The sequence below is a fragment of the Acipenser ruthenus genome, chromosome 52 (assembly GCF_902713425.1).
Source record: "Acipenser ruthenus chromosome 52, fAciRut3.2 maternal haplotype, whole genome shotgun sequence".
Lineage (NCBI taxonomy): Eukaryota > Metazoa > Chordata > Actinopteri > Acipenseriformes > Acipenseridae > Acipenser > Acipenser ruthenus.
In genome coordinates this window covers 7,873,400-7,896,681 of record NC_081240.1, presented here as the reverse complement: position 1 = coordinate 7,896,681, position 23,282 = coordinate 7,873,400, and the positions used below count along the sequence as shown (strand labels likewise).

General features: G+C 40.1%; 3 protein-coding genes across 5 annotated transcripts in view; 1 reads left to right on the top strand and 2 right to left on the bottom strand.

Annotated features, from left to right (window-relative positions):
- The window catches only part of LOC131696742 (GTPase IMAP family member 8-like), a 206,888-nt gene that overhangs the window by 26,700 nt on the left and 156,906 nt on the right, over positions 1 to 23,282 (top strand). The window lies entirely within an intron of this gene.
- LOC131723029 (GTPase IMAP family member 4-like) lies at positions 1,363 to 7,208 on the bottom strand. Its single transcript, XM_059016328.1, has 3 exons — positions 6,518 to 7,208; positions 4,472 to 4,522; positions 1,363 to 2,258 (listed from the first exon to the last, which is right to left on the bottom strand). Exons 1-3 carry the CDS (start codon positions 7,206 to 7,208, stop codon positions 1,564 to 1,566), a joined length of 1,437 nt encoding a protein of 478 aa, XP_058872311.1. The 3' UTR covers positions 1,363 to 1,563.
- LOC131723034 (E3 ubiquitin-protein ligase TRIM47-like) lies at positions 7,748 to 19,601 on the bottom strand. Its single transcript, XM_059016340.1, has 7 exons — positions 19,492 to 19,601; positions 18,100 to 18,686; positions 15,547 to 15,642; positions 15,114 to 15,347; positions 14,800 to 14,959; positions 9,212 to 9,262; positions 7,748 to 7,880 (listed from the first exon to the last, which is right to left on the bottom strand). Exons 2-7 carry the CDS (start codon positions 18,679 to 18,681, stop codon positions 7,822 to 7,824), a joined length of 1,182 nt encoding a protein of 393 aa, XP_058872323.1. The 5' UTR covers positions 18,682 to 18,686; positions 19,492 to 19,601; the 3' UTR covers positions 7,748 to 7,821.

The window sequence follows — 23,282 nt, the reverse complement described above, 5'->3', positions numbered from 1 at the left end:
TGATGATCATTTTGAATGGCTCCTAAATGTATCTAATAGACTGAGAATTCAACAGCAACTCGTTTGATGTTTACTAGGATTGCACACATGACCAATGCAAGGGGTGAAGCACTGTGTAGCGAGCTTGTCGCTGTGCTCGCTGCTGCGGGGGACGCCAGGCTGTCTGCAGCTGAAGCCAGCCAGCACAGCTGACTCGAGGGAACTAGAACACCACTGCTGCTCAGAGGAACTCTAGAATATCTCCTGCCACTGATTAATCAGGTGCACTGTGCTTCTGCCTGACCGGAAGCAAGGAAGACAATAATTACAGGACACCCAAGCTTTGGTATGGATCTGAATTGACCTAAAAGATCTGTGGAGACTAACCCCAGAAAGAGACATTCTTCCTGCTTCTGGGGTGCATTTATGCCGTATTTGAGAGCAATGTCTGTTCAAAAAGCAGCTATTTTATGTATGGAACAGAAAGTAAATAGATTTTATTGAACAAGAGCTTAAAAATCTGTCTCTGCAGCATGAAGAGTCCCATCAGAAAAATAAAACTGCTAAATTATTATAAAATTATTATTGTAATAAGAATGAATGTTGAGAATCTCCATGTATCATTCTATCACCATCTATATGAATCGGAGAATAAGATGTTTTCTTTAAGGGCTTCCAAGATTGATGAAGAGAGACAACAGAGTAAGCCACTTCCTGATCAGGGAGAACTGCAAGGGAGGACAGTATTCCTAGTGAATTTTACAAACAAATAAAATACAACAAATTATTGCTCCAATCCTGTGACCCCCCCACCCCCACAATGTAATTATTTCAGTCAGTCACCCCCAAGGAAAATCAAGACCACCTTCGATGCCACAGTTATTGTCGAAAAAAAATCTGTCCCAAACATTAGCAGCCATGTTGCAAAACATCTTTACTAAACCAATAACACCTGATCAGCTGGGCTTCAAAGGACTTGAATATAGTATGTGAAAGATTTAGAATATAGTATGTGAAAGATTTAGATTTCCCAGGTGCTGCTGTTTTTGAATGCAGAAAAGCCATTTAGCACAAAACATGCTTTTGCAATGGCAGTGCCACCATGAATGTGTGTTGTGTAAACGGAGAACATCGGTCCCACACAGTCATTCTGCATCGGTAGTCAATTGATAATATGTGAGGTGCCGCTGCTCCTGTGGGATGGATTGTAAATTCTTTACCATGTGTTTAAAGATTATGTATTCAGGTATTCCAATACATTTAGTGAGCAGGGACCCGAGTACAGAAATGAGTTACATTCAATTAAATGAAGAGACAGACACATTTATTTTCTTAACAATTTTTATTTGTTTTTCAGAATTTACTAACACAGAATTCATTTTGTATTTAGCTTTTTTATGCAAGGCAATATAAGGTGTACTGAAAGGAAATTCATACTGATTTATAGAGCTAAATACAATGTTAAGCATTGGTTATTAATCATTGGCTGTTTCAAATAAAAAGAAAACAAAATCAAGCACATATTGGTAAAGAAAATAATTATGCAGAGGACATTCAATAAACACGTCAGATATGTTAAACAGATTACATCAAATTACACCCATCTCTGGAGCTCTGCACAGTCTTATGCGGTGGCCTTTCCTTCCTCACTTTTCCCTTCTCCATTTCTACATTTTGACTGGTGGATGCAGCTGCCTTATTGTACATCTCCATGGTGTAAAACCTCCCACAATTACGTTCCACCATCGCCTCTATTTCCTTGACCAGTTCAATAGCTTGAGCTGTATTGCTCTTGTCTTTATTGTTAAAGACATGATACCTGCCCCCACATTCATCAATAAGCTGCTGGAGATCCCCTTTGACTCCCTCAATGTATTTCTCAATTGTCATGCCATCTTCCAGACTGTCTTCATGGGTGAAAAGAACCATCATGTATCTGGCAGCACGCTCACCCAAAATAATCTTCACTGCTTCCCTCTCTCTCTGTGTGTATTGGCCCACCTGTAGAACCAACAGCAAAGCGTGGGGTCCCGGGGCAGACAGAGAGATACATTTCTCAATCTCCTGTTTAATCTGATCAGCAGTGAGCTCTGTGTCAAACAGACCGGGAGTGTCAATCACAGCTATGTGTCTCCCAGAAACTTCTGCCGTGCCCTTCTTACACTTATTAGTTATGGAAGTGGCGCTGAGTTTTGAATCAAACTCCCTTCTTCCCAGGATGGTGTTTCCTGCTGCACTCTTCCCAACTCCAGTCTTCCCAAGCAGCACAATCCTCAACTCTGCAATGAACAAGAACAAACATATTGTGACAGAAACACTGCCAGGAATAACCCTGCTTTCATAAAACGAATGCATTCCTCACAGGACTCAGTTAGAAGAACTGAAAGTATAGATACTCTCATCACTGACTTCACCTATAGGAGAGCACTGTTGTCAAATAACCACACTGCCTGGGTATTCAAAAGTAATAGACTTTTAAAAACAGTAGGAATTATTTCTGTAAAGAAAAAATATATTAAACAAAATAAATAAAATAAAACTGCTAACTACATGTTTTTTTACATAGTGGTTTGCAAATTCGATTTTTGAAATGACTCTTTTCCAAACACATTAATCCCATTCAGTGATTGGCTGTCTATGCATTCTAACCATGTAGAAATGTTCCAACAACGCACTGGTCTGAACTTTCTTTTTGCCTCATCACAGTCTTAAAACTTAAACATTGTCTGTATATTGCCGACTAATAAATCAACTGGTCAATATATGCCTGTGACAGAGATCGAATGATTCTTGGTGTTAGATCTCCCTGTGAGGGCATTTAATTAAATGGCACGACAATTTATTCCATAGGTTAGGTGGAAGTCGGTCATTTAGGAAGGGGGCGGAGCTACGGCACCCAAGCTCAATGACCAGGACGGGAGACGACGTGGTATCTGAGGATTGGAGGAGCGGATGCGTTCGTTAACCTAGGGGTCATGAGCGAGGGTATAAATAGGGGGCGTGGTGTAAGTGATATGTTCCTTGGTAAATGATTAGTGTTTTAGCCTACAAAGAGTCTGTGTTGCCGTTGTAAAACCGTGTTTTTTTTTCTTGTGTTTGTTAATAGACTACCAGTAGTATGTTCCGGAGCTGTACCGAAAGCCAGCATTAACCCGGACATCACTTTCACCCCAGGATTCCACAGAGAACTGTATTACACCACTAGCACGTAATATCACTTCACTGTCTTGCGTTTTGTGTTTAGTGTTGGTGTGTGTAAAAACCTGGACTTTTGGTTGCGGGTCAAACCCTGGGATTAAAAATACGAGCGATACACGCCTCTGTATCACTCCAACATAATTATTTACTGATGTTTACCTTCGGGCTCTGGACATTGTCATTTATTAATAAAACACCCTTGCACCTGAAAGCAATTGTCTGTGTGATTAATCTGCTCTGCACTGCACTCAGCTGTATCCACTCACCACTTTGCCACAGTAATGAATTGGCATCAACCCACTGAACTGAATGCAAGTGCTGAATCGCAAACCACATGGCAGTCGAGAGGTACTGTCACAAATCACTGTCAAAGTCTTTTTTCTTATCAATTCATGTACTTTTCATTCTCTTTGTTTTTTGTCACTATCTGATTGTAAACTTTTTTCACAACTCACTTAATTATGAACCTTTTTCCCCACGTGTGTTTCTTAATTGATGATTTCTATTTAGCACTAATTGGTTGATCTCGTCTTTAGTAAGGATCCCCGTGTAAAATTCACTGACGTTGTCTGCTTTGTTAACTACACACCGGGACTGAATGAAAAATGAGGAATAGGTTTGGTTATAAAAAGGTAGTTTAAGAAAATAGGAAGGATGGGGAACGAAATGCAGTAAGAAACAAAGAAAGTAAAGTAAAGGAACGGGGTAAAAACTGAGAGGGGAAACTTTTTAATGTGAATGACGTGTTTAAAGATGAAGAAAATCTGAATCAGAAAACCTGCTCAGTAATAGGATAAGTGAGCGCTCGGATTTGAAAGGCTGGTCTCTTACCAGATTGGATAACTTCCCTTCTTTTCTTCTACATTTTTGCATCTTTTGCCGTTTAAATGTTTTTGGACTGTTTTTAATATTTTTTATAAATTCTTGTGGACTGAGATCAAGGCAGACACGCTGGGGAAGCTGATAGATCACAGAGAACCAGCGCTGCTTTCCTGTTTAGAGACCATTCCTGAAGCAGCCTACAGTGCAATGTGGGCTGCTTGCAGTTATGGTTATTCCTTTTCTTTTGAGGACAGCAACGCATAAGATCTGAATTGTTTTTTTTTTTATTTATTTATTTCCACAAATCCTGAAGGACTTGGTGCACACAAGCAGTGATTGGAATATGTTTTTGTGTTGTTTTTTTTTGTTTTTTTTTTGGACAATTTATTTTATGAAGTTACTTTTATCTGATTTTTCTTTATTTGTGTGTTCTTTCGACACACAATTTTTATCCCAGTTTTAAATTACTTACCTGTGTTGTCTCTCATGTTCGATGCCAGAGGTGTGGATCTAGATAAAGAATCTGAAAAGAGAAACAGTAGAAGTTAATGGTAAATGTTAAGCACTGTAAGATACTCTGTACAGTACCTGTCAGAAGTATCTTTCCCTCCATACTTTAACGGGGCCTGGTGCCCGTAGTTTCTCCACCAGGTGGCATAGTCTTCTAAGTGGTGACACGTGTCTTATCCTGATGTCAGTATAATTAAACATTACAGATATAAAGGCCTGCCTTTGGATGAAAGAACACAGGAACCTTTTTCCCAGTAACTAGGAGGGAGGGAGATAGATGGAACCTATTTAGCAACGTTTGCAAACCCCTAAGGCAATCACAAAAAATAATCTGCATAGAGTTAGCGCATCAGAATCAGGCGCACGTGTGGGCAAACAGACTGTCATGAGACCCGACTTCTAAATCACGTTTTCGTGCGTTATTGCAGTGGTTCGCTAATGCTGTCATTTTTGCACAAGCAATAGTGGCTGTGCACATATTTGCTAAATAGGGCCCAGAGATTACACAGCTTAGCAGAATTATGAGGCTTTGCATGGACTCCCTCCTGAACTTTCATCTCTTCACAATTTTTCTGCTTCCTGATTTTGTTTCCCACTGTCTCTTCATCTGTGCTGCAGCCAATTCTTTTCAGCTCGGAGAATCCGCAATGAATGAATTATTGCAATTACAGAAGATTTAATGAACTGTGATGGGCTCTTCGGGCCCGATGACTGTGATGGGCACTCAGGGTCTGTGAAAGATAAATTTGGCAATGAGGCCTCGTCCATGGGTGCTTGATGGCTACCTGTGTGAGGCCGGCTGGAAAAGCATGAACAGTTCCATGCATCCCAGTGCCGCAGAGAGGAAGTGGCTATGGGCCACCTCCACCCAATAAGACGAGGCTGCAAAACCATGAATGGAAAATAATAAATGATTAACACATGCCACAGTAGTGTCTGCCTCCTACCCCCCAAATATTAAAACAATTATGAAAATGAAAGCCGAGACATGGCCCGTCCCCCAGAGCATGACTGCGCTGGGGGGGAAAGAACCCAGCCTCTCCAGCCCAACCACTCACCCCACAGAACTATACCAAAAGATTATGCAGCCTCTACATATATTAAAAAGCTAAGAGAACACCCCTCGGGAAGCAAGCAAAAGCAAAGTCCTTCCAGCGTTCACAGGCACCGATACGCAGACCCGCGTGCCTGCTAACAAGAGCTAAATGTAGTGCTCGTCTGTCCTGTAAAAGCAGGCAAAAACCCCGTTAAATAACCTTCTGAATTGCTTATTTGCAGGGAAGGAAAATAAATTGCAGCAACTTCTGAGTCCCAAGATTTCATCCTACACCCCATTTACGGAACGCTGTGCAACCCGAGTGGGCGGGGCCATTCACCAGGATCCAGCATAAGAGATATGACTGACAGCCCTGTACTGCAAGTAGCTCCTATCTTTAGCCTTGGATAGGGACAGACACAAAGGCTTTTATTTAAACAGCCCTCCTTAGCTTGGAGATTCGTTGTGCCTCCATATGTCAAGAGCCATCTGCACAGTTTGCATTGCACTTTGTTTGGGCTGGACTCAAACTGAAACCACACGGTAGTCGAGAGGTGCGTACGTGTCTTATGCTGATGTCAGTATTATTTATATTAATAGGGGTGCATATTGCTAAAATAAATAAAACCAGTATTTTGGAAAAAGTAAATGCAAAAAGTAAAACAATCTTTGTTTTTACCTTCCTATCTTGCCTGCGCCTAATTCTGGTCCCCTTAATTTTATTTCAAACAGAGCTGATAAATTACATTAATTGTTCATCCCAGTCCTACTTTTAACTTGCATTTCATTTTTGCAGTCGCCTAATTTTAATGTTGTGCTTTTGTTATTTCCCTCACTGGTTTAACAGAGATGTCCTGACTGTTTTTTTTTTGTGGCTGTCAGTATTATTAACATGCCTTTGGATGAAAGAGAGCACAGGAACCCTTTCCCACTAACTAGGAGGGTGGTGTGGGTAGAGAGTACACAGCTTACCAGACTTGCTTGGCTTATCATTGGCTTGCTCTTCAACGTCCATTTCTTCACAAATGAGCTCTTTGCTCTTCCTCATTTTTTTCACCTGTCTGATCATCTCACTGGTGTAGTGGCTTCCCCTGTTACCTTCCACCATCCTGTCTATTTTTTCCAGTAGCTCAGAAACCTGGGTGCAATCACTCTCTTCCTTGTTGTTGAAGGCGTGATAATGGCCCCCACACTTCTCAACAAGCTCCCGGAGCTCCTTGCTGGCTCCCTGAATGAACTCCTTAATTTTCTTCTCTCCTAGTTTGTCCCAGTTGGTGAAAAGGACCATCGTGTATCTCTCAGCTTCCTCTCCGTATCTCCTCAGGATTGTCTCCACTGTTCTCTTGTCTTCACCTGTGAATCGGCCCATCTCAATCACCAGGAGAATAGCGTGGGGTCCCGGGGCAGACAGAGCAATGCATTTTTCTTCAGTGACTTCATCCAGAGAGAGGTCTGTGCCAAAGGCTGGAGTGTCGACCACAACAACACGTCTCCCGGAAACCTCTCCTTCTCCCTTCTCACATACATTTGTAACTGAGGTGTCACTGGCTTGTGATGTAAACACCTTTTTGCCCAGGATGGTGTTTCCTGAGGCACTTTTCCCAACTCCAATCTTCCCAACCAGGACCATCCTCAAATCAGGGGAACTGCCTGGGGCTCTCATTTCATGTGCTTCTAAATAAATAAAGAGGTTTCAGATTACATATATAACTTGTGTGATTGGCATATTTAGATGCCCAAATAATGGGTGTACAACAATTCATTCCAGTGACAATTTGTCCTGGTAACAATTAGAAAAAATCCTTGCAAGTGCTCTTGCAAAACTTGCATCTCTTCTGAATATCTGGCCCAATGTTTTTTTTTTGTCCCTTAGCAGGAGTTGATAGAAATAGAATATATGTTAACCACACACTATTGAACCAAAACTGAATGTAAAACAGGACTCTAGTACGGTAACCATGGTGATGCCCATGTTTATGGGAGCTCCATGGATCCCGAAGTTAAAGGGGATAGGTAGTGAAGTAAAATTTGGAGAATGGCAGGCATAGCTATAAACAATGTTGAGATTGCAAATGTTAGATGAAGGACAGAAAGTAGATTTGATCATTTGTGCTTTAGAAGGGGATGCAAGGAGGGAGGTATTACTTTTAGCACTGACAGAAACTAAACAGAATTATACACATTTAAAATGTTCAGCAATTTCTGTGGATATTTTTTTATTTGTATTTTTTTTTTAAATCTCGATCTGGTTAGACTCCAGTACTGAATGCAGCCAGTCAGCAGTTTGTAACACCAGGGTTGAGCGTGGCAGCGATGGACCTGAACAATGAAGGGACTGGAAGAAAAAAAAAAAAAAAAGAAACACTAGGTTCAGACTATAAAGTTGTCCATCAAGAAGTATTCAGTACAGTAATTGCAGACAACAGTGTGTATTAAAATGCAGTAAACAGTTGTGTTTGTGTTTACTATGAGTGTCTCCCAGCAAGCCAGCCTGACTGCCACTCCAAATTAACAGGGAATATAAACACATTGAATTGTGTAATGAATTGGCATCAACCCAGTGAACTGAATGCAAGGGCTGAACTGTAAACCACATGGCAGTCGAGAGGTACGTACGTGTGTCACCAGTCTTTTTTCTTATCACTACATGTAATCTGTTTTCTCTTTGCTTTTTCTTACCATCTGATTGTAAACTTTTTTTCACAACTCACTTAATTATTGAAACTTTTTCCACATGTTTTTCTTTATTGATGATTTCTATTTAGCACCAGTTGGTTGATTACATCTTTAGTAAGGATCCCTGTGTAAAATTCACTAATGTTGATGGCTTGTTAACTACACACTGGGACCGAATGAAAGATGAATTGGTTATACAAAGGTAGTTTAAGAAAATAGGAAGGATGGGGAACGTAATGCAGTAAGAAACAAAGAAAGTAAAGTAAAGGAACGGGGTAAAAACTGAGAGGGGAAACTTTTTAATGTGGATGACGTGTTTAAAGCTGAGGAAAATCTGAATCAGAAAACCTGCTCAGTAATAGGAAGAGTGAGCGCTCAGATTTGAAAGACTCGTCTCTCGCCGGTCCCTTCTTTTTTTCTACATTTTTACAACTTCCACCATTTTAATGCTTTTGGACTGTTTACTATTTTATAAATTCTTGTGGACTGAGATATTTGCAGTAGATTTGCTATTTGTTTTTTTTCTTTGTCTCATTTTGAAAGCGCTCGTGACCAGGCAGACACTATGGGGAAGCTGATAGACAGATCACAGAGAACCAACGCTGCTCTTCTGTTTAGAGACCATTCCTGAAGCAGCCTACAGTGCAATGTGGGCTGCTTGCAGTATTTTTGGTTATTCCTTTTCTTTTGAGGACAGCAACGCATAAGATCTGAATTTATTATTATTATTATTATTATTATTATTATTATTATTATTATTATTATTATTATTATTATTATTATTAATATTATTATTTATTTCCTTTGTGCACACAAGCAATGATTGGAATATGTTTTTGTGTTTTTTTTTATTTTGGTCAATTTATTTTATGAAGTTACTTTTATCTGATTTTTTTCTTTATTTGTGTTCTTTCGACATACAATTTTCATCCCAGTTTTAATCTGATTCCCTCTATTTAAATTAAAAAATCAATTATTTAAATTACTTACCTGTGTTGACTCTCATGTTTGATGCTTGAGGTGTGGATCTAGATAAAGAATCTGAAAAGAGAAACAGTAGAAGTTAATGGTAAATGTTAAGCACTGTAAGATACTCTGTACAGTACCTGTCAGAAGTATCTTTCCCTCCATACTTTAACGGGACCTGGAGCCCATAGTTTCTCCACCAGGTGGCGTAGTCTGTCTCTAAGTGGTGACATTGCTTTTTTTGGCGTAGTCGGCAGGATCTAGGTGTTAAATCCACACCAGGGCAGGGTCAACAAGTGGTAGCACGTCCAGAAGCGGTAACCATGGTGATGGCCATGTTTATGGGAGCTCGATGGATCCCGAAGTTAAAGGGGATAGGTAGTGAAGTAACATTTGGAGACTGGCAGGCACAGCTACAGACAATCCATGCATTTACATGAGCATAAGAATTCTTAATTCCGATATGAAAAGTTATGTAAACACAGTTTTCGGAAAATGTATCTGAACATACCGAAAGTCAGTTTTCGGAAAACAGCATCTAGATTAAATGCTGAAAACTAACAAGATGTATGTCATGTAAACACACTTTTCGGAAAACTTATTCCGATAGCGTACTGCACATGTGCAAACTTTGACCTTCATTCCTGCACGTGGTTTTAGAAAACAGAGAAAATAATAATAATCTGTAGTCAGTCTGCATGCATCCATTTGTCTAGTTAGGGATAAAGTAATACATTTGTTAAAGTTGTATGTATTTGTTAATAGCCCGTACTGAAACAGCAAATGTTTTCCAGCTTTAAAATGACGTAATAATTTAAAAGTCTGCAAAAGAGACTGGTAATATAGAACATGATGTGCTGTTGGAAAGGCTGATTGCACATTGTGGGGAATCTGAATAGAGGTATAGGATAGTAATCTTTGAATTTAAGACCTGACACTTTGATAAAGCACTATATTGGATTGGTCTCTGTTCTAGCGCAGAAATGTACGGTCTTCAAATCGTACTTAGGCTACTACAGTACTTTGCATGCGAAAATATACTGTGTTTTCCAAAAACTTCAGTCCATGTATACAGTTGAATGCTAATTAGATTTTCTATCGTTAATCATGTAAACACAGAAAAGTGACGTTTTAAGAAAATCAGTTTTCTGATTCAGTTTTGTCATGTAAACGTACTGAATGTTGCTAGATGAGGGACAGAAGGTAGATTTTATCATTCGTGCTTTAGAAGGGGATGCAAGGAGGGCGGTATTGGCACCTACAGCTGGGGCCACGAGTGCTCAAGAATGGGAGGTCTTACAGAAGTTATATGGAGATAGGGTTGTTGTAGCTAAGTTGAGAGCTCAATTGTTTAGGTGCAGATAAAATAGTGATGAGGCTATGGAGGCTTTCACTCTCCGGCTCCGAGGACTGTTTGCTAGGTTGCAGTGGCGGGATCCAGAGGGACCACTCCGGAACAATGCAATGGAGTAGAACACCCAATACTGTAGCTCAGCAAAAAGATGCTACCTCGGGAATGCAACTACTCCGTCGTCGAAAAGGAGTGTCTGGCCATTAAATGGGCTACTCACTCTTTATGATACTACCTGCTGGGACACTCATTTTATCTCGTCACTGACCACGCCCCACTCAAGTGTTTAAGTACAATGAAGGACAGCAATGCCCGGATAACTCGGTGGTATCTGGCGTTGCAGCCCTTCATGTACCACATGGTACACCGTGCGGGGGAAAGACCATCAAAATGCAAATTATTTTTCTCAGGAGGGAGGAGTAATGGGAAAGATAGATTCAGCCGAGTGTTCCTTCGGCTCCACTCTGAGCAGTGGGATATGTGACAGAAATACAATGAGTTTTGGTTGTAAATCACCCTCCCGACCTGTGAGGGCGCTAAGCAGCGAGAGGAAGTCTATGGACGGGCTGGCCTGACAGTTCTTTCTCCGGGTCGGTAAGTCGGTCAGTCTGGAAGAAGACGAGACTCTGTTGCAGGAACGTATTGACCCGGAAGGGAAACGATGTAGCAGCTGCAGACAGTGTAGACAGCTGCACTCGTTTACCAAGGGCTCATGCATGATAGCATGAAGGGGACAAAGAATTGTAAATCTTTTCCTTTGCTTGGTTCAAAGAGATAAGAAACTGGAAGGAGCGGAAAAAATCCCTAATAATCTGTGAAAAAGAGTTGAGTGAGTGTGAGTGTTTTGTTTGTTTTGTCGCTGTTAGTAATTGTCTTTTGTTTTTGTAAATCACTAGACGGCTAACACGTCTCCGGAGCTGTCACCTTGGGCCAGCACTACCCGGAACAACAACACCACAGTCACTGTTTGATCGTTATCGCCTACCACGAGCACTACTGCACGCACCCAGGTCTAGTGACTGTGTATGTATTATTGTGGGGCGGATAACGTGTATTATTATTTGGTCTGCAAACCACTTCTTATCGTTTCCTTCTGTGCTCTACACATTGGTGTGTATTGCCGGAGGAATATTGTTTGGTCGCCAGACCGGGAGTTCACAAATAAAAAGAACCCCTTTTCCAAAACGGATTACAGTTTCCTTTGTGTGATTATTTCTGCACTGCATCACCTCTGCATCTGTTTCTAATCAGCAGCCACTTTGCCACAATCCCTTGTAAAAAAAAGAAGCTTCTTTTGAATCGCAGAGTTATCTAGTTTACATTACATAAATATAAACAATGGTAAACTTTGATTAGCGTTAACCCAGTTCACATCAGTCTAGAGACAAACGCATTTGAATAACGTTTAAAATGGAAAATTAAGGAACGCACCTTTAACCCCTGTCACAATTAACACAATTCACCTGCTCCCTCATCTCTCCTGCATGCTCCCTGCTGCATCCTCCCTCCTCCATTTTCCCTGCTATCTTCTCCATGCTCTCTCCTCCTTGCTCCCTCCTCCCTGCTCCCTCCATTCTCCCTCTTCCATGCTCCCTCCTTTATGCTCCATCCTCCCTATTCCCTCCTCCCTCCTGTGTGCTCCCTCCTCCCTCTCCTCTGCTCCCTCCTCCCTGCTCCCTCTCCTCTGATCCCTCCTCCATGCTCCCTCCTTCCAGCTCTATGCTCCCTCCTCTATGATCCCTCCTCTATGCTCCCTGCTATTTTATAGACACGTACAGACGTGCTCAAATTTGTTGCTACCCCTCCACAAAAAACGAAGAATGCACAATTTTCTCTGAAATAACTTGAAACTGACAAAAGTAATTGGCATCCACCATTGTTTATTCCATATTTAATAGAAATCAGACTTTGCTTTTGATTTTTTATTCAACATAATATTGTAAATAATAAAACAAATGAAAATGGCATGGACAAAAATGATGGGACCGCTAACCTAATATTTTGTTGCACAACCTTTAGAGGCAATCACTGCAATCAAATGTTTTCTGTAGCTCTTAATGAGACTTCTGCTACTGTTAACAGGTAGTTTGGCCCACTCTTCCTGAGCAAACTGCTCCAGCTGTCTCAGGTTTGATGGGTGCCTTCTCCAGACTGCAAGTTTCAGCTCTTTCCATAGATGTTCGATAGGATTCAGATCAGGACTCATAGAAGGCCACTTCAGAATAGTCCAATGTTTTGTTCTTATCCATTCTTGGGTGCTTTTAGCTGTGTATTTTGGGTCATTATCCTGTTGGAGGACCCATGACCTGTGACTGAGACAAAGCTTTCTGACACTGGGCAGTACGTTTCGCTCCAGAATGCCTTGATAGTCTTGAGATTTCATTGTGCCCTGCACAGATTCAAGGCACCCTGTGCCAGGCGCAGCAAAGCAGCCCCAAAACATAACCGAGCCTCCTCCATGTTTCACTGTAGGTATGGTGTTCTTTTCTTTGAAAGCTTCATTTTTTCGTCTGTGAACATAGAGCTGATGTGACTTGCCAAAAAGCTCCAGTTTTGACTCATCTGTCCAAAGGACATTCTCCCAGAAGGATTGTGGCTTTCCAGTCTGGCTTTTTTATGTTTTTCTGTCAAAAGTGGAGTCCTCCTGGGTCTTCTTCCATGGAGCCCACTTTCGCTCAAAAAGTGACGGATGGTGCGATCAGAAAATGACGTACCTTCACCTTGGAGTTCAGCTTGTATCTCTTTGGCAGTTATCCTTGATTCTTTTTCTACCATTCGCACTATCCTTCTGTTCAATCTGGGGTCGATTTTCCTCTTGCGGCCATGCCCAGGGAGGTTGGCTACAGTTCCATGGACCTTAAACTTCTTAATAATATTTGCAACTGTTGTCACAGGAACATCAAGCTGCTTGGAGATGGTCTTGTAGCCGTTACTTTTACCATGCTTGTCTATTATTTTATTTCTGATCTCCTCAGACAACTCTCTCCTTTGCTTTCTCTGGTCCATGTTCAGTGTGGTGCACACAATGATACCAAACAGCACAGTGACTACTTTTCTCCATTTAAATAGGCTGAATGACTGATTACAAGATTGGAGACATGTGTGATACTAATTAAAGAAACGAATTAGTTTGAAATATCACTATAATCCAATTATTTATTATCTTTTCTAAGGGGTACCAACAAATGTGTCCAGGCCATTTTAGAATATCTTTGTAGAATAAGCAATAATTCATCTTTTTTCACAGCTTTGCTTTATTCTATGACATACCAAAGGCATGCAAGTATACATGATAAAATAGCTTTTAATTTCATCACTTTTCAGGAGGAATGAAGCATTATTTCAATGAGCTGTAAGGGTACCAACAAATTTGAGCACGTCTGTATATTTAGACTGTGATGTTTAAGATTGATAATCAATAGATTTGATCTATAATTCTTACTTGAGATTTATTTCTGACTTTAGATAAGTTCTCTCTTTTTATTTTTCTGTCTTCAATAAACTGCTGCTATTAAATTCTCTTGCTGTTTGATTGTTTTGTTCATTATAATTCATCGATCTTATCAAACTTCTTCAATTGGAACTACTCAAATGCAACTCTGCATACAATTACATTTCACTTAATGTTCCTACAGGGTATGTGTTGCCATTTTCCCCACTCAGACCCCTTGCTTACTAAATATCTTCAAGAGAATATCGTCCACTCTTCAAATATCTGTCTAATATTTTAATGAGCAATCCATCCCACAAGAGCAGTGATACTGCAATATACATTTACTACCAGCACAGGATGACTGGGAGGGATAGCTGTTCATTTTACCCCACAACTGGTTTCACATGCATTGTACATGTATTAAAAGATGGGATGATTATCTATTCAGGGATACCAAGATATTTAGGGAGAGAAAGGTCTGAATGGAAAAACAGGCAACAAATGCCCCACCCCAGTCATTCTGCATGTATTCATCTGAGCCAATACTTGTTGGAGAGGAGTGTAGATTAATGGCTTCACAATTACTAATAAATAATAATTGTAATGTCTTTAGAAACTCTCTTCCTTCCTGCTCTCTACACTCGGGATGTCACTGTAAATGAGGTAGGGTGTTTCAACCTGAGGAAATCATTTGAAATAAAACATCTGTAATATTCATATAGCCAACAATCTGCAAGAGGGCTTTATTAATGTCTTGCAAGTCCTGTCCCTCCTCAAGCCATGATCTATTTGAGAAATCTCTACCAAATGAATATATTTCACACCAACCTGTTTTGGTTATTTTGACTAATTCCCCCTTGCAGAAGTCCTCAATATGGTCTTTAAGTTCAGATACAGCTTTCCTCACAGCCCCAAAAGAGATGCCTGTATTGACAGTAACACTGGGTAAGCCTCCAGCTTCAGGAGGGGCACAGAGAGACTGGAAATTCTACAACAGGAAAGTGGAGAAAAGGAGTTTTCAGTGAAACAGAATGGAGTCCAAAACATTCCTGGGGAAAAGCAAGAATTCATTCAATTGGAGAGGTCTGTCTGAAACCGTCCCAGTTATGGACTTGAGATTTTCTAACAAGCAGTGATGTTACCTGTAGAAAATGGATGTGATCCTCTGTCTCTGAAAGCTGTTTCAGCTCAGCGTTTCTCCTCTTTAGCTCAGCAATCTCCTGCTCCAGTTTCTTCATGCGTCCTTCAGCCTGATTCACTGCAGCCTTCTCGTTAGCTCCAATCAGCTCAATAACCTCAGTGTGGATCTTCTCAATGGATCGGATCACCTCATTAAAGATCTTCTCACTTTCCTTTATTTCTAAGCATGCAGATCTCTGAGTGAAAGTACACAGTAGAGGAGACACAGTTAGAATTTATATGAAAAACACATCAGACATGGACAGCAAACTTCTGCAGATGTTTTCCAGTCCATCTGTTTATAATAATAATTAATAATAATAATAATAATAATAATAATAATAATAATAATAATAATAATAATAATAATAATAACCCCCTCTTGTCAATACCCACTTTCAGTGACTCCACAGCCTGTTTCAGCCCCTCAATTTCTTTCAGTCTCTCCTGGATTCTCTGTTGTATTTCTGTCTGTGTCTCTCCCAGCTGCTTCTGTGTAGAAACACAGTGACAAAGTGACATTTCTGATGGGGCATTGAGTGATATCCTGTCACACTCAACACAGGCCTGTTTAAGTATGCTATTGAAACTGACAGAATCATTTTAGTTCAAATATATTTTATGTTTTCTTGTCCCCTTACCTCTTTACAATGTGTGCAATAATTCTGAGTCAAATATATTTTGACTTCAGTTCTAGTTGCAAGCCAAAGACATCTGTAGCACAGGCTAGATCAGACAACATGTGTGTATAGTAGTAAGATACAACACCATCTAATGCACAGCTGCCAGCAATACAAAAGGACGCTTGATCCACAGTAGCTGTCCACTAGATGGCACTTTTTCATACTAGTAACAGTGAATGATGGCTGATCTAGCATGTGTTACATGTTTGTTTTGTTAAGCACCTAGGAAACTGAAGCAGCTTTCTCTTTAATGTATATTTAGGGCTTCTGATTTCTGTTTTAATCGATAAACACAGATAAAACACCCCTGATACAAAACAATGAAATCAGTGTATACCCAATAAACACCGGAAAAACACTAGACATGGTTACTCAATTCACGTTGACTTCACCCCTTTCCATGTGAAAAAATAAAATAAAATAACCTAAAACCAAAAAAGAATAACAAAAAAACAACATTTCTCATAGCAGTCAGGCAATGAACCTCCTTCCTGACTTGTATCTATCATTGATTAATTCTGAATACTTTAAACTGAGTGGCAGCACATTCCTGCATTTCTATTGGAGGATTGCACACGCTTGTGAGATTTAAAACGAGATTACAATTAGAAACGGAGGGTTGTTCTTGCTCGTGGGATTTAAAGCTATATTACAGTTCATTAGGGAGGATTCACACACTCTTGGAATTTAAAACAGAATTGCAAATTGTGAACAAATGTAAAAAATGCCTAAACACACAAAATCCCCAGAAGAATGAGCCCGTGACCAGAAGGACTTCACTGTGGAAGAGAGCAAAGGAAAGAGGGGAATAGTAGGGTGAGCGAATGAAAATCCCAAATAGGTTTTTAAATTCTGTTTTTAACTAACTTAAACATATCTGTTTTAATCATGTAAAAATGTGTTTTAACACACCAAATTCAGCTACTGTTCAAATTCAAATTCTGCCTGGCAGCCATCTTGAATTTGAGTTATGCCCTCTACTGACTTTGAGCTTTCATAATTAAAAAGATGAACACTTTACCAATAAAAACAATTATTCTCAGCTAGATGATGGTTATAAATTGAAAGATCAAATGTTTTAAGTGTACAAGCAAGCCTCCCAAAAACACACCTCTCACTGTGGGCAGACTGGCAAGAACTGCCTGGCAAGGGCAAGGGCACAATCTTGTATATTGTATATCATATTAATTTGGTATATTGTATATCATATTAATCTTGTATACTGTATATCATATTAATATTGTATATTGAATATCATAATAATCTTGGTCTTTTGTTTTTAAATTAGCTGCTTGACTTTGCTAGGAATGTCATTTTTAAACAGTTTTACCAATAAAACTATAATATCTTAAACAATGAAACTGATCTATGATTTTATTAAGTCACAAGATACATATAGAAAACACTAGGAATATAAATCATGCTAATTTTACACTACAAATTCCAATGCACTACAAAACAGCTGAACAAATCCTTCTTACCCTGTGAGGCAGGGCTGAGGTCCTGCACATGTAAACAGTGTGTTTTGGTTTGATTGTAAATAATGTTTTTGATGATCAAGTTTGTGCTAGAATGGCAGGGCATATTCAAATCCAGATGTGGAATGTGGCCAGGTGTTAATTGATTAATTGATTATCTCTTATCCCTGGCCACATGCCTTTAAAAAGGATCTGAAAAGCCTGTTTCCTGGTTCTACAAGCAGGGATACAGACTGTCTGGGAAGGAGAGTGTTGCTGTAGGATCCTCACGACTGCGTGTGTTAACCAGGGTGAGAAAAACACAAGAGGAAAAATGTATCTCGGATCACTGTGTGAGTTAACCAGGATTGCTAGCACTGGAAGGAATAGGGAACAAGTTTAGGGGATTTTAATCCCATCCAAGTCTAGAGAGGAGGTGTCAGGGAGACTGTTCCTGGAGCGGGACCTCCTTTCTTGTTTAGTTAACTTTTATTTTCTAGTTGTTTTCGCGCAGTGTTTTGTTTTGAATGTTTTGTGTTTTTTGTATCAAAGAAAACCTCCTGTGTCTCTCCTGTCAATCAGCGATAGCCACACCTGTAACAACACCCCTGTTACACCCTGAAATACATTGTAGTACATCATAGTTTAGTTAGAGCAATTAAAAAACTAGGGCTCTTTAAATAGCTCTTAATATACAATCAAAATCTGATCTGATGTGAAACTGTATAACCTAGTAAACAGACATGTTAAATATCCCTGGGAATTCTTATCTTCTAGGATAGCTACAAGGAAATGGTTCAAACCCTTACCTGTTTCACAATCCTTTCTGCATCACCTGAGACTGTATCATGGCTCTTGTGATCCTCGTCTGTACACAACAAGCAAATACACGTCTGATCGGTTCTGCAGAAGACCTCCAAAAACTTCTGGTGTTCAGGACAGAGCTTCTGCTCCAGATTTCCAATGGCATTGATCAGCTTGTGCCTCGTTAATGGAGTAACCTCACTGTGTGGCTTGACGTGTGTTTCACAGTAAGAGGCCAGGCACGTCAAACAGGATTTAACAGCTTTGAACTTTCTCCCAGTGCAGACATCACACGACACATCTCCAGGTCCAGCATAACTTTGAGCAGGAGGAGGATTGAGTCCTGTCTTCTTTAATTTCTCCACAACTTCAGCAAGCATGGTGTTTCTGCACAGATCAGGCCTTGGGGTAAAGGTCTTTCTGCACTGGGGGCAGCTGTAGACACCTGTATGATCAGTCTGATCCCAGCAGTTCTTAATACACCCCATACAGTAACTGTGTCCACATGGAATAGTGACTGGATCCTTCAATGGCTCCTTACACACTGGACAGTTCAAGTGCTCCTCTGACCACAAGTTTGAAGCCATTCTTGCTGCAGTGAGACAGAGAGACTGACAAGTTCACAACAGAAACTTCACTGCGCTGATTTCTTGGAATTGTGTAAAGCTCTAAGAGGCGGGGTTTGGGACTGAGGCCAGGTTTAGACAAGCAGGGGGAGCAGAAACTGTTGAGTATCCACCCGAATAGCCAATATTCAATATCAACCTAACTTCACTGGGGTATACATTGCCTGAGAAATAAACGGAGCAATTACTGAACAGTCTGTGTCTGAACTACTAATACGATCTGTCATTAAATACCACTCTAAAATGCCTCCAAAATACATCGTCAAAAACAAAAGGCCAGCACTTGCATGGGTTGATTTTGAATTAGATTCACAGTTGGTGCTGAGACGTTCCAGCGGCATCTACTGTGTATTAGAGCTCGCTAGAACTGGAAGCTGATTGGCTGACTGTACCGAATCGTTTTCTAATAATAATACTGTATTTATACAGAAATACAAATGTATATTAAAATACAATAAATGTACTTTTGTAAAATGTGTTACTGTACATATGAAATTCATGGTTATGATAACGAACAATATGAATAAGTAAATTAATAAGCAAAATTCCACATCGTGACCCACCAGTACAGTAAAGAAAAAAAAAAATCATTGGTTCCGAATCCACAATCCCGATCACTGATTTTAATTTCCATTCTGTAAAAAGAAGTAAACTTGTCATTTAGACTACTATTTTCTGATGTCTGGGTTTTGTGTTTCTGAACAGACATTGTAGTAGCATTTTATAAAATAAGCAAATACATTTGAAATAAACGATTCAATAGTTACTCACTTGAACCACTCGACTGCGCTTTACGCGTCCTTCTTTGTTCTGAAAGTGGAGTTCTGATGCGAGTCTCCCTCTTGGAAGGTGTGGCTGTTCTGTTATTCTGCAGAGCTACTGTAGAGTTATATATATATATATATATATATATATATATATATATATATATATATATATATATATATATATAACTGTAGCCTGGGAGTGGCCAAGGTTGCGTCATAAATACTGACACTGGAACTGTGCTGAAAGGTTGACCAATTACAGTAAAGCAATACACTGGAGTAAGAACATTTATCAAAGACCAACTGTGACAGATGACTGCATGACTTTACAGAGCCTTTATCATTACAATCATTTAAACACAATTATTAACCCAGATGAGAACACATTTACAGTTCGGTTAATTATTAAATATGAGATTCGCGCTTGCATTGCCTGCATTACAGATATGCTGTCTTTTACGAGTACAGTTAATACGTGCAATGGTGCACTCCAGCATCTCCGTTACCATAGCTACAGGAATGCCATCACCTGCACTTTAACAGCGCATGTTTATTAATTTATTAATTAATTAATTAATTTATTTATTTTCTGTCAGAAGCTTCAATAATTTCAGCTATGTAAATAAAGCCTGATTTATTTAATATTTTATTTTATTATGAACATTGTAGCCTAATTAGTAGTAACACGTTGTTGCTAAATGTTTGTTTTATATATAGATACCTAAAACTGACAACCATACTCTTTGTAACTATAAATGCAAATGATAGGATTCATTGTTTTACTGTAAACTGTGCGTGTGTTTGGTAATGTGTCACTCACCCGTGTCTCTGTATGTGTATCTCTTTATTGTGCTTGTGTGTCTATGCGCATGTACTGTACATGCCTTTCTATTGGATGGCTATTTTATACAATGACTCGGATACCTTCTTCCATATTTCAACTCCAGTACAGTATGACTATGACTCTCTCTCTCTCTCTCTCTCTCTCTCTCTCTCTCTCTCTCTCTCTCTGTGTCTGTCCCTGTCTGTCTGTCTGTCTGTCTGTCTGTCTGTCTCTCTGTCTGTCTGTCTGTCTGTCTGTCTGTGCCACCTAGCCCTCTTGATTGGAACCCAGACCTCCAGCGGTGAAAGGCAGGAATAACTGAGACAAAGGAAGCTAATTCTTGTTACCAAAATGTCTTATATTTTTCTGTTCTAACAGGATCTTTAATAGGAGCAACAGTAGGGCAAGGGCGCTCCACAGATATGCAACTATATTATGCATGAGATTTTCTGTGTGGCAAAAATAAACTCAAGTTTCAGATGAAGAGAGCTGGTAAATGATGGGTAACTTTACATGTGCAACGCAGGCCCTGCAAGTCTAATTTGATTTAAACCATTATCTAGAAATGTATCTTCCTTAAGTTTCATTATTACTGTGCACTTTAAGTTTCGATTTGTTTTAAAGTCTGCCGTTTCCCAGAAATGTAAGTTTCATTATTACTGTGCACTTTAAGTATGGATTTGTTTTAAAGTCTGCCACTTCAATCAAATTGTACACCATTCCCCTCAGACCGCAGGGAATGTCCTTTCGGCTCATGTGTAGCAGGTGACATCATCCAAGTAATTACCTTCACGGACTTAATTATCTGCACATGAATGTAATCTGTACAAACGCTACTGGAAATTTACACAGATTTATTGTATTAGAGTGCAATGCATTGTGTCAGAATTGTATTAAAACGTATTTTAAATGTGTATGTGTTTGAGATAAGGCATGCAAATCACATTTGAAATGCATATTCAACAGATAATCACATAAGAATTGTATATAAAAGCACCCGATACGCATGCCAGCGTCAGTGACACACTGTCGCTGGAGGTGAAAAGCGCTCAGTGCCTACTGGCGCTGGTGTGTAACACCTGTAACATGTTAAACCAGCGCTCAGTGTATAACACCTGTAACATGTTAAACCAGCGCTCAGTGTATAACACCTGTAACATGTTAAACCAGCGCTCAGTGTATAACACCTGTAACATGTTAAACCAGCGCTCAGTGTATAACACCTGTAACATGTTAAACCAACACTCAGTGTGTAACACCTGTAACATGTTAAACCAGCGCTCAGTGTATAACACCTGTAACATGTTAAACCAGCGCTCAGTGTATAACACCTGTAACATGTTAAACCAGCGCTCAGTGTATAACACCTGTAACATGTTAAACCAACACTCAGTATGTAACACCTGTAACATGTTAAACCAACACTCAGTGTGTCACACCTGTAACATGTTAAACCAGCGCTCAGTGTGTAACACCTGTAACATGTTAAACCAGCGCTCAGTGCCGCACCGCCGCGGACCAGCAGCCCATTGTAAGCTAGCAAGACAATATAGAAAGTGTCACATGACAAGTGTTCGTGTGGTGTTTTAGCTTGCTGAAATCATCTTCTTTAGAAACTTTATTTTTATTTTTGATGGCGCACATTGTAAGTAATTGCGTAATTGTTTCTCGTACTTTAAACGTTTATGTACAGTGTCTTGATCCCATTTTCGCTGTCGCGTACGCAGCTGGATTATTTATTTCGTTATTTACTTGTATATTTTATTAAAGCGGTTGATGATATGCCTCGGTTGTACAGAATTCTTCGATAAAGCAGCAAACTTTATCCATCGAGTCTGCAGTAAAATGCTTACTTTAAGCAGGCCTATTCAAATAAACAACATCCCCGATAGCTGTTTAATTCACCGGGCATTTCGGTTTATTCAGCATTATGCGCGCGCGCACACACACACACACACACACACACACACACACACACACACACACACACACACACACACACACACACACACACCAATGGCAGTAACTTACAAACGTCTTTATTGTGTTTCAACCATTTATTTATTAATGTATTGTGTGTAGCAGCTAGTTTGGTAACTCATGAAAACAACTACAAAACAATGGGATTCTGGGACATTTCCTGTTTCCCCAGCAGGAAGGGCTTTTCCGTTACACAAAGGGTGCGTTCACGGGGATCATTAAACGCAGATTCTGTGCAGACTCTGACCGGTTTAACCAATGATCTTTTAAGAATGAGCTCTGTGAACGCACCCATTGGCTAAATAGGTCATAATCTGCTCTGAATGATCCCCGTGAACGCACCCAAAAATCTTCTATCAGCCGCACACACGCCGTTGCACAGCTGTGAAAACATTTTGTAAACTAGTCTCAAGTATGCTACCCCCGTTTGTAGTTATTGTTTTGACTTACTGAAATACCGGGCTGCATTAGGAAATGCATCACAGCGTCTTTCAGTATGGAGAGTGCTGAATTAACGTCATTGTGTTTAAATGTTAGCCTGCGTGGTTCACGGGGCTTGGAGCTGGGGGCTTCTAATCTTCTAATCTTCTAATTTTCTAATTTCCTGTTAATTAGTATCTATTTTCTATTTAAGCCCTGATCACCTGCACCTTTTCTGTCTAGTGTTTCGTTTTCCTCCTCCTCTCCTCCACCTTCATACATGCCTTCGCATCGGTCGTCTCTGGGGGGTAAGTGAGTCTCACTTCCCCGACCTCAGGGCTAGACATCCGCCTCCCTTACCTTCAGGGGGTTCTCACCATGTGAGTCAGAGCGGACCCCTGGCCAAACTCTGTCCTGTCGCAGCTCCTGCGCTTATCTTACCTCACTCGAGGCTCTGTTCTATTCTGCCTATACTAACCTCTTTGCTTTGTCCTTATTTCAGGTCCCAGGCAGCGTGACGTCTCGGCCAATCGGGTTTAACGAGCGCCCCTTACAGAAGTCTCAGATGCTGG

What these genes read in the sequence shown, in the direction of transcription:
- LOC131723034 (XM_059016340.1), bottom strand. Translation starts at nt 18,681, where the DNA reads ATGGCTTCAAACTTGTGGTCAGAGGAGCACTTGAACTGTCCAGTGTGT. An exon ending in CAGAAAGGATTGTGAAACAG is followed by an intron (nt 15,643 to 18,099) that starts GTAAGGGTTTGA and finishes GTTTCTACACAG; the next exon opens with AAGCAGCTGGGAGAGACACA. An exon ending in AGTCAAAATAACCAAAACAG is followed by an intron (nt 9,263 to 14,799) that starts GTTGGTGTGAAA and finishes TTCTCTTTTCAG; the next exon opens with ATTCTTTATCTAGATCCACA.
- LOC131723029 (XM_059016328.1), bottom strand. Translation starts at nt 7,208, where the DNA reads ATGAGAGCCCCAGGCAGTTCCCCTGATTTGAGGATGGTCCTGGTTGGG. An exon ending in TGATAAGCCAAGCAAGTCTG is followed by an intron (nt 4,523 to 6,517) that starts GTAAGCTGTGTA and finishes TTCTCTTTTCAG; the next exon opens with ATTCTTTATCTAGATCCACA. An exon ending in GAACATGAGAGACAACACAG is followed by an intron (nt 2,259 to 4,471) that starts GTAAGTAATTTA and finishes TGTTCATTGCAG; the next exon opens with AGTTGAGGATTGTGCTGCTT.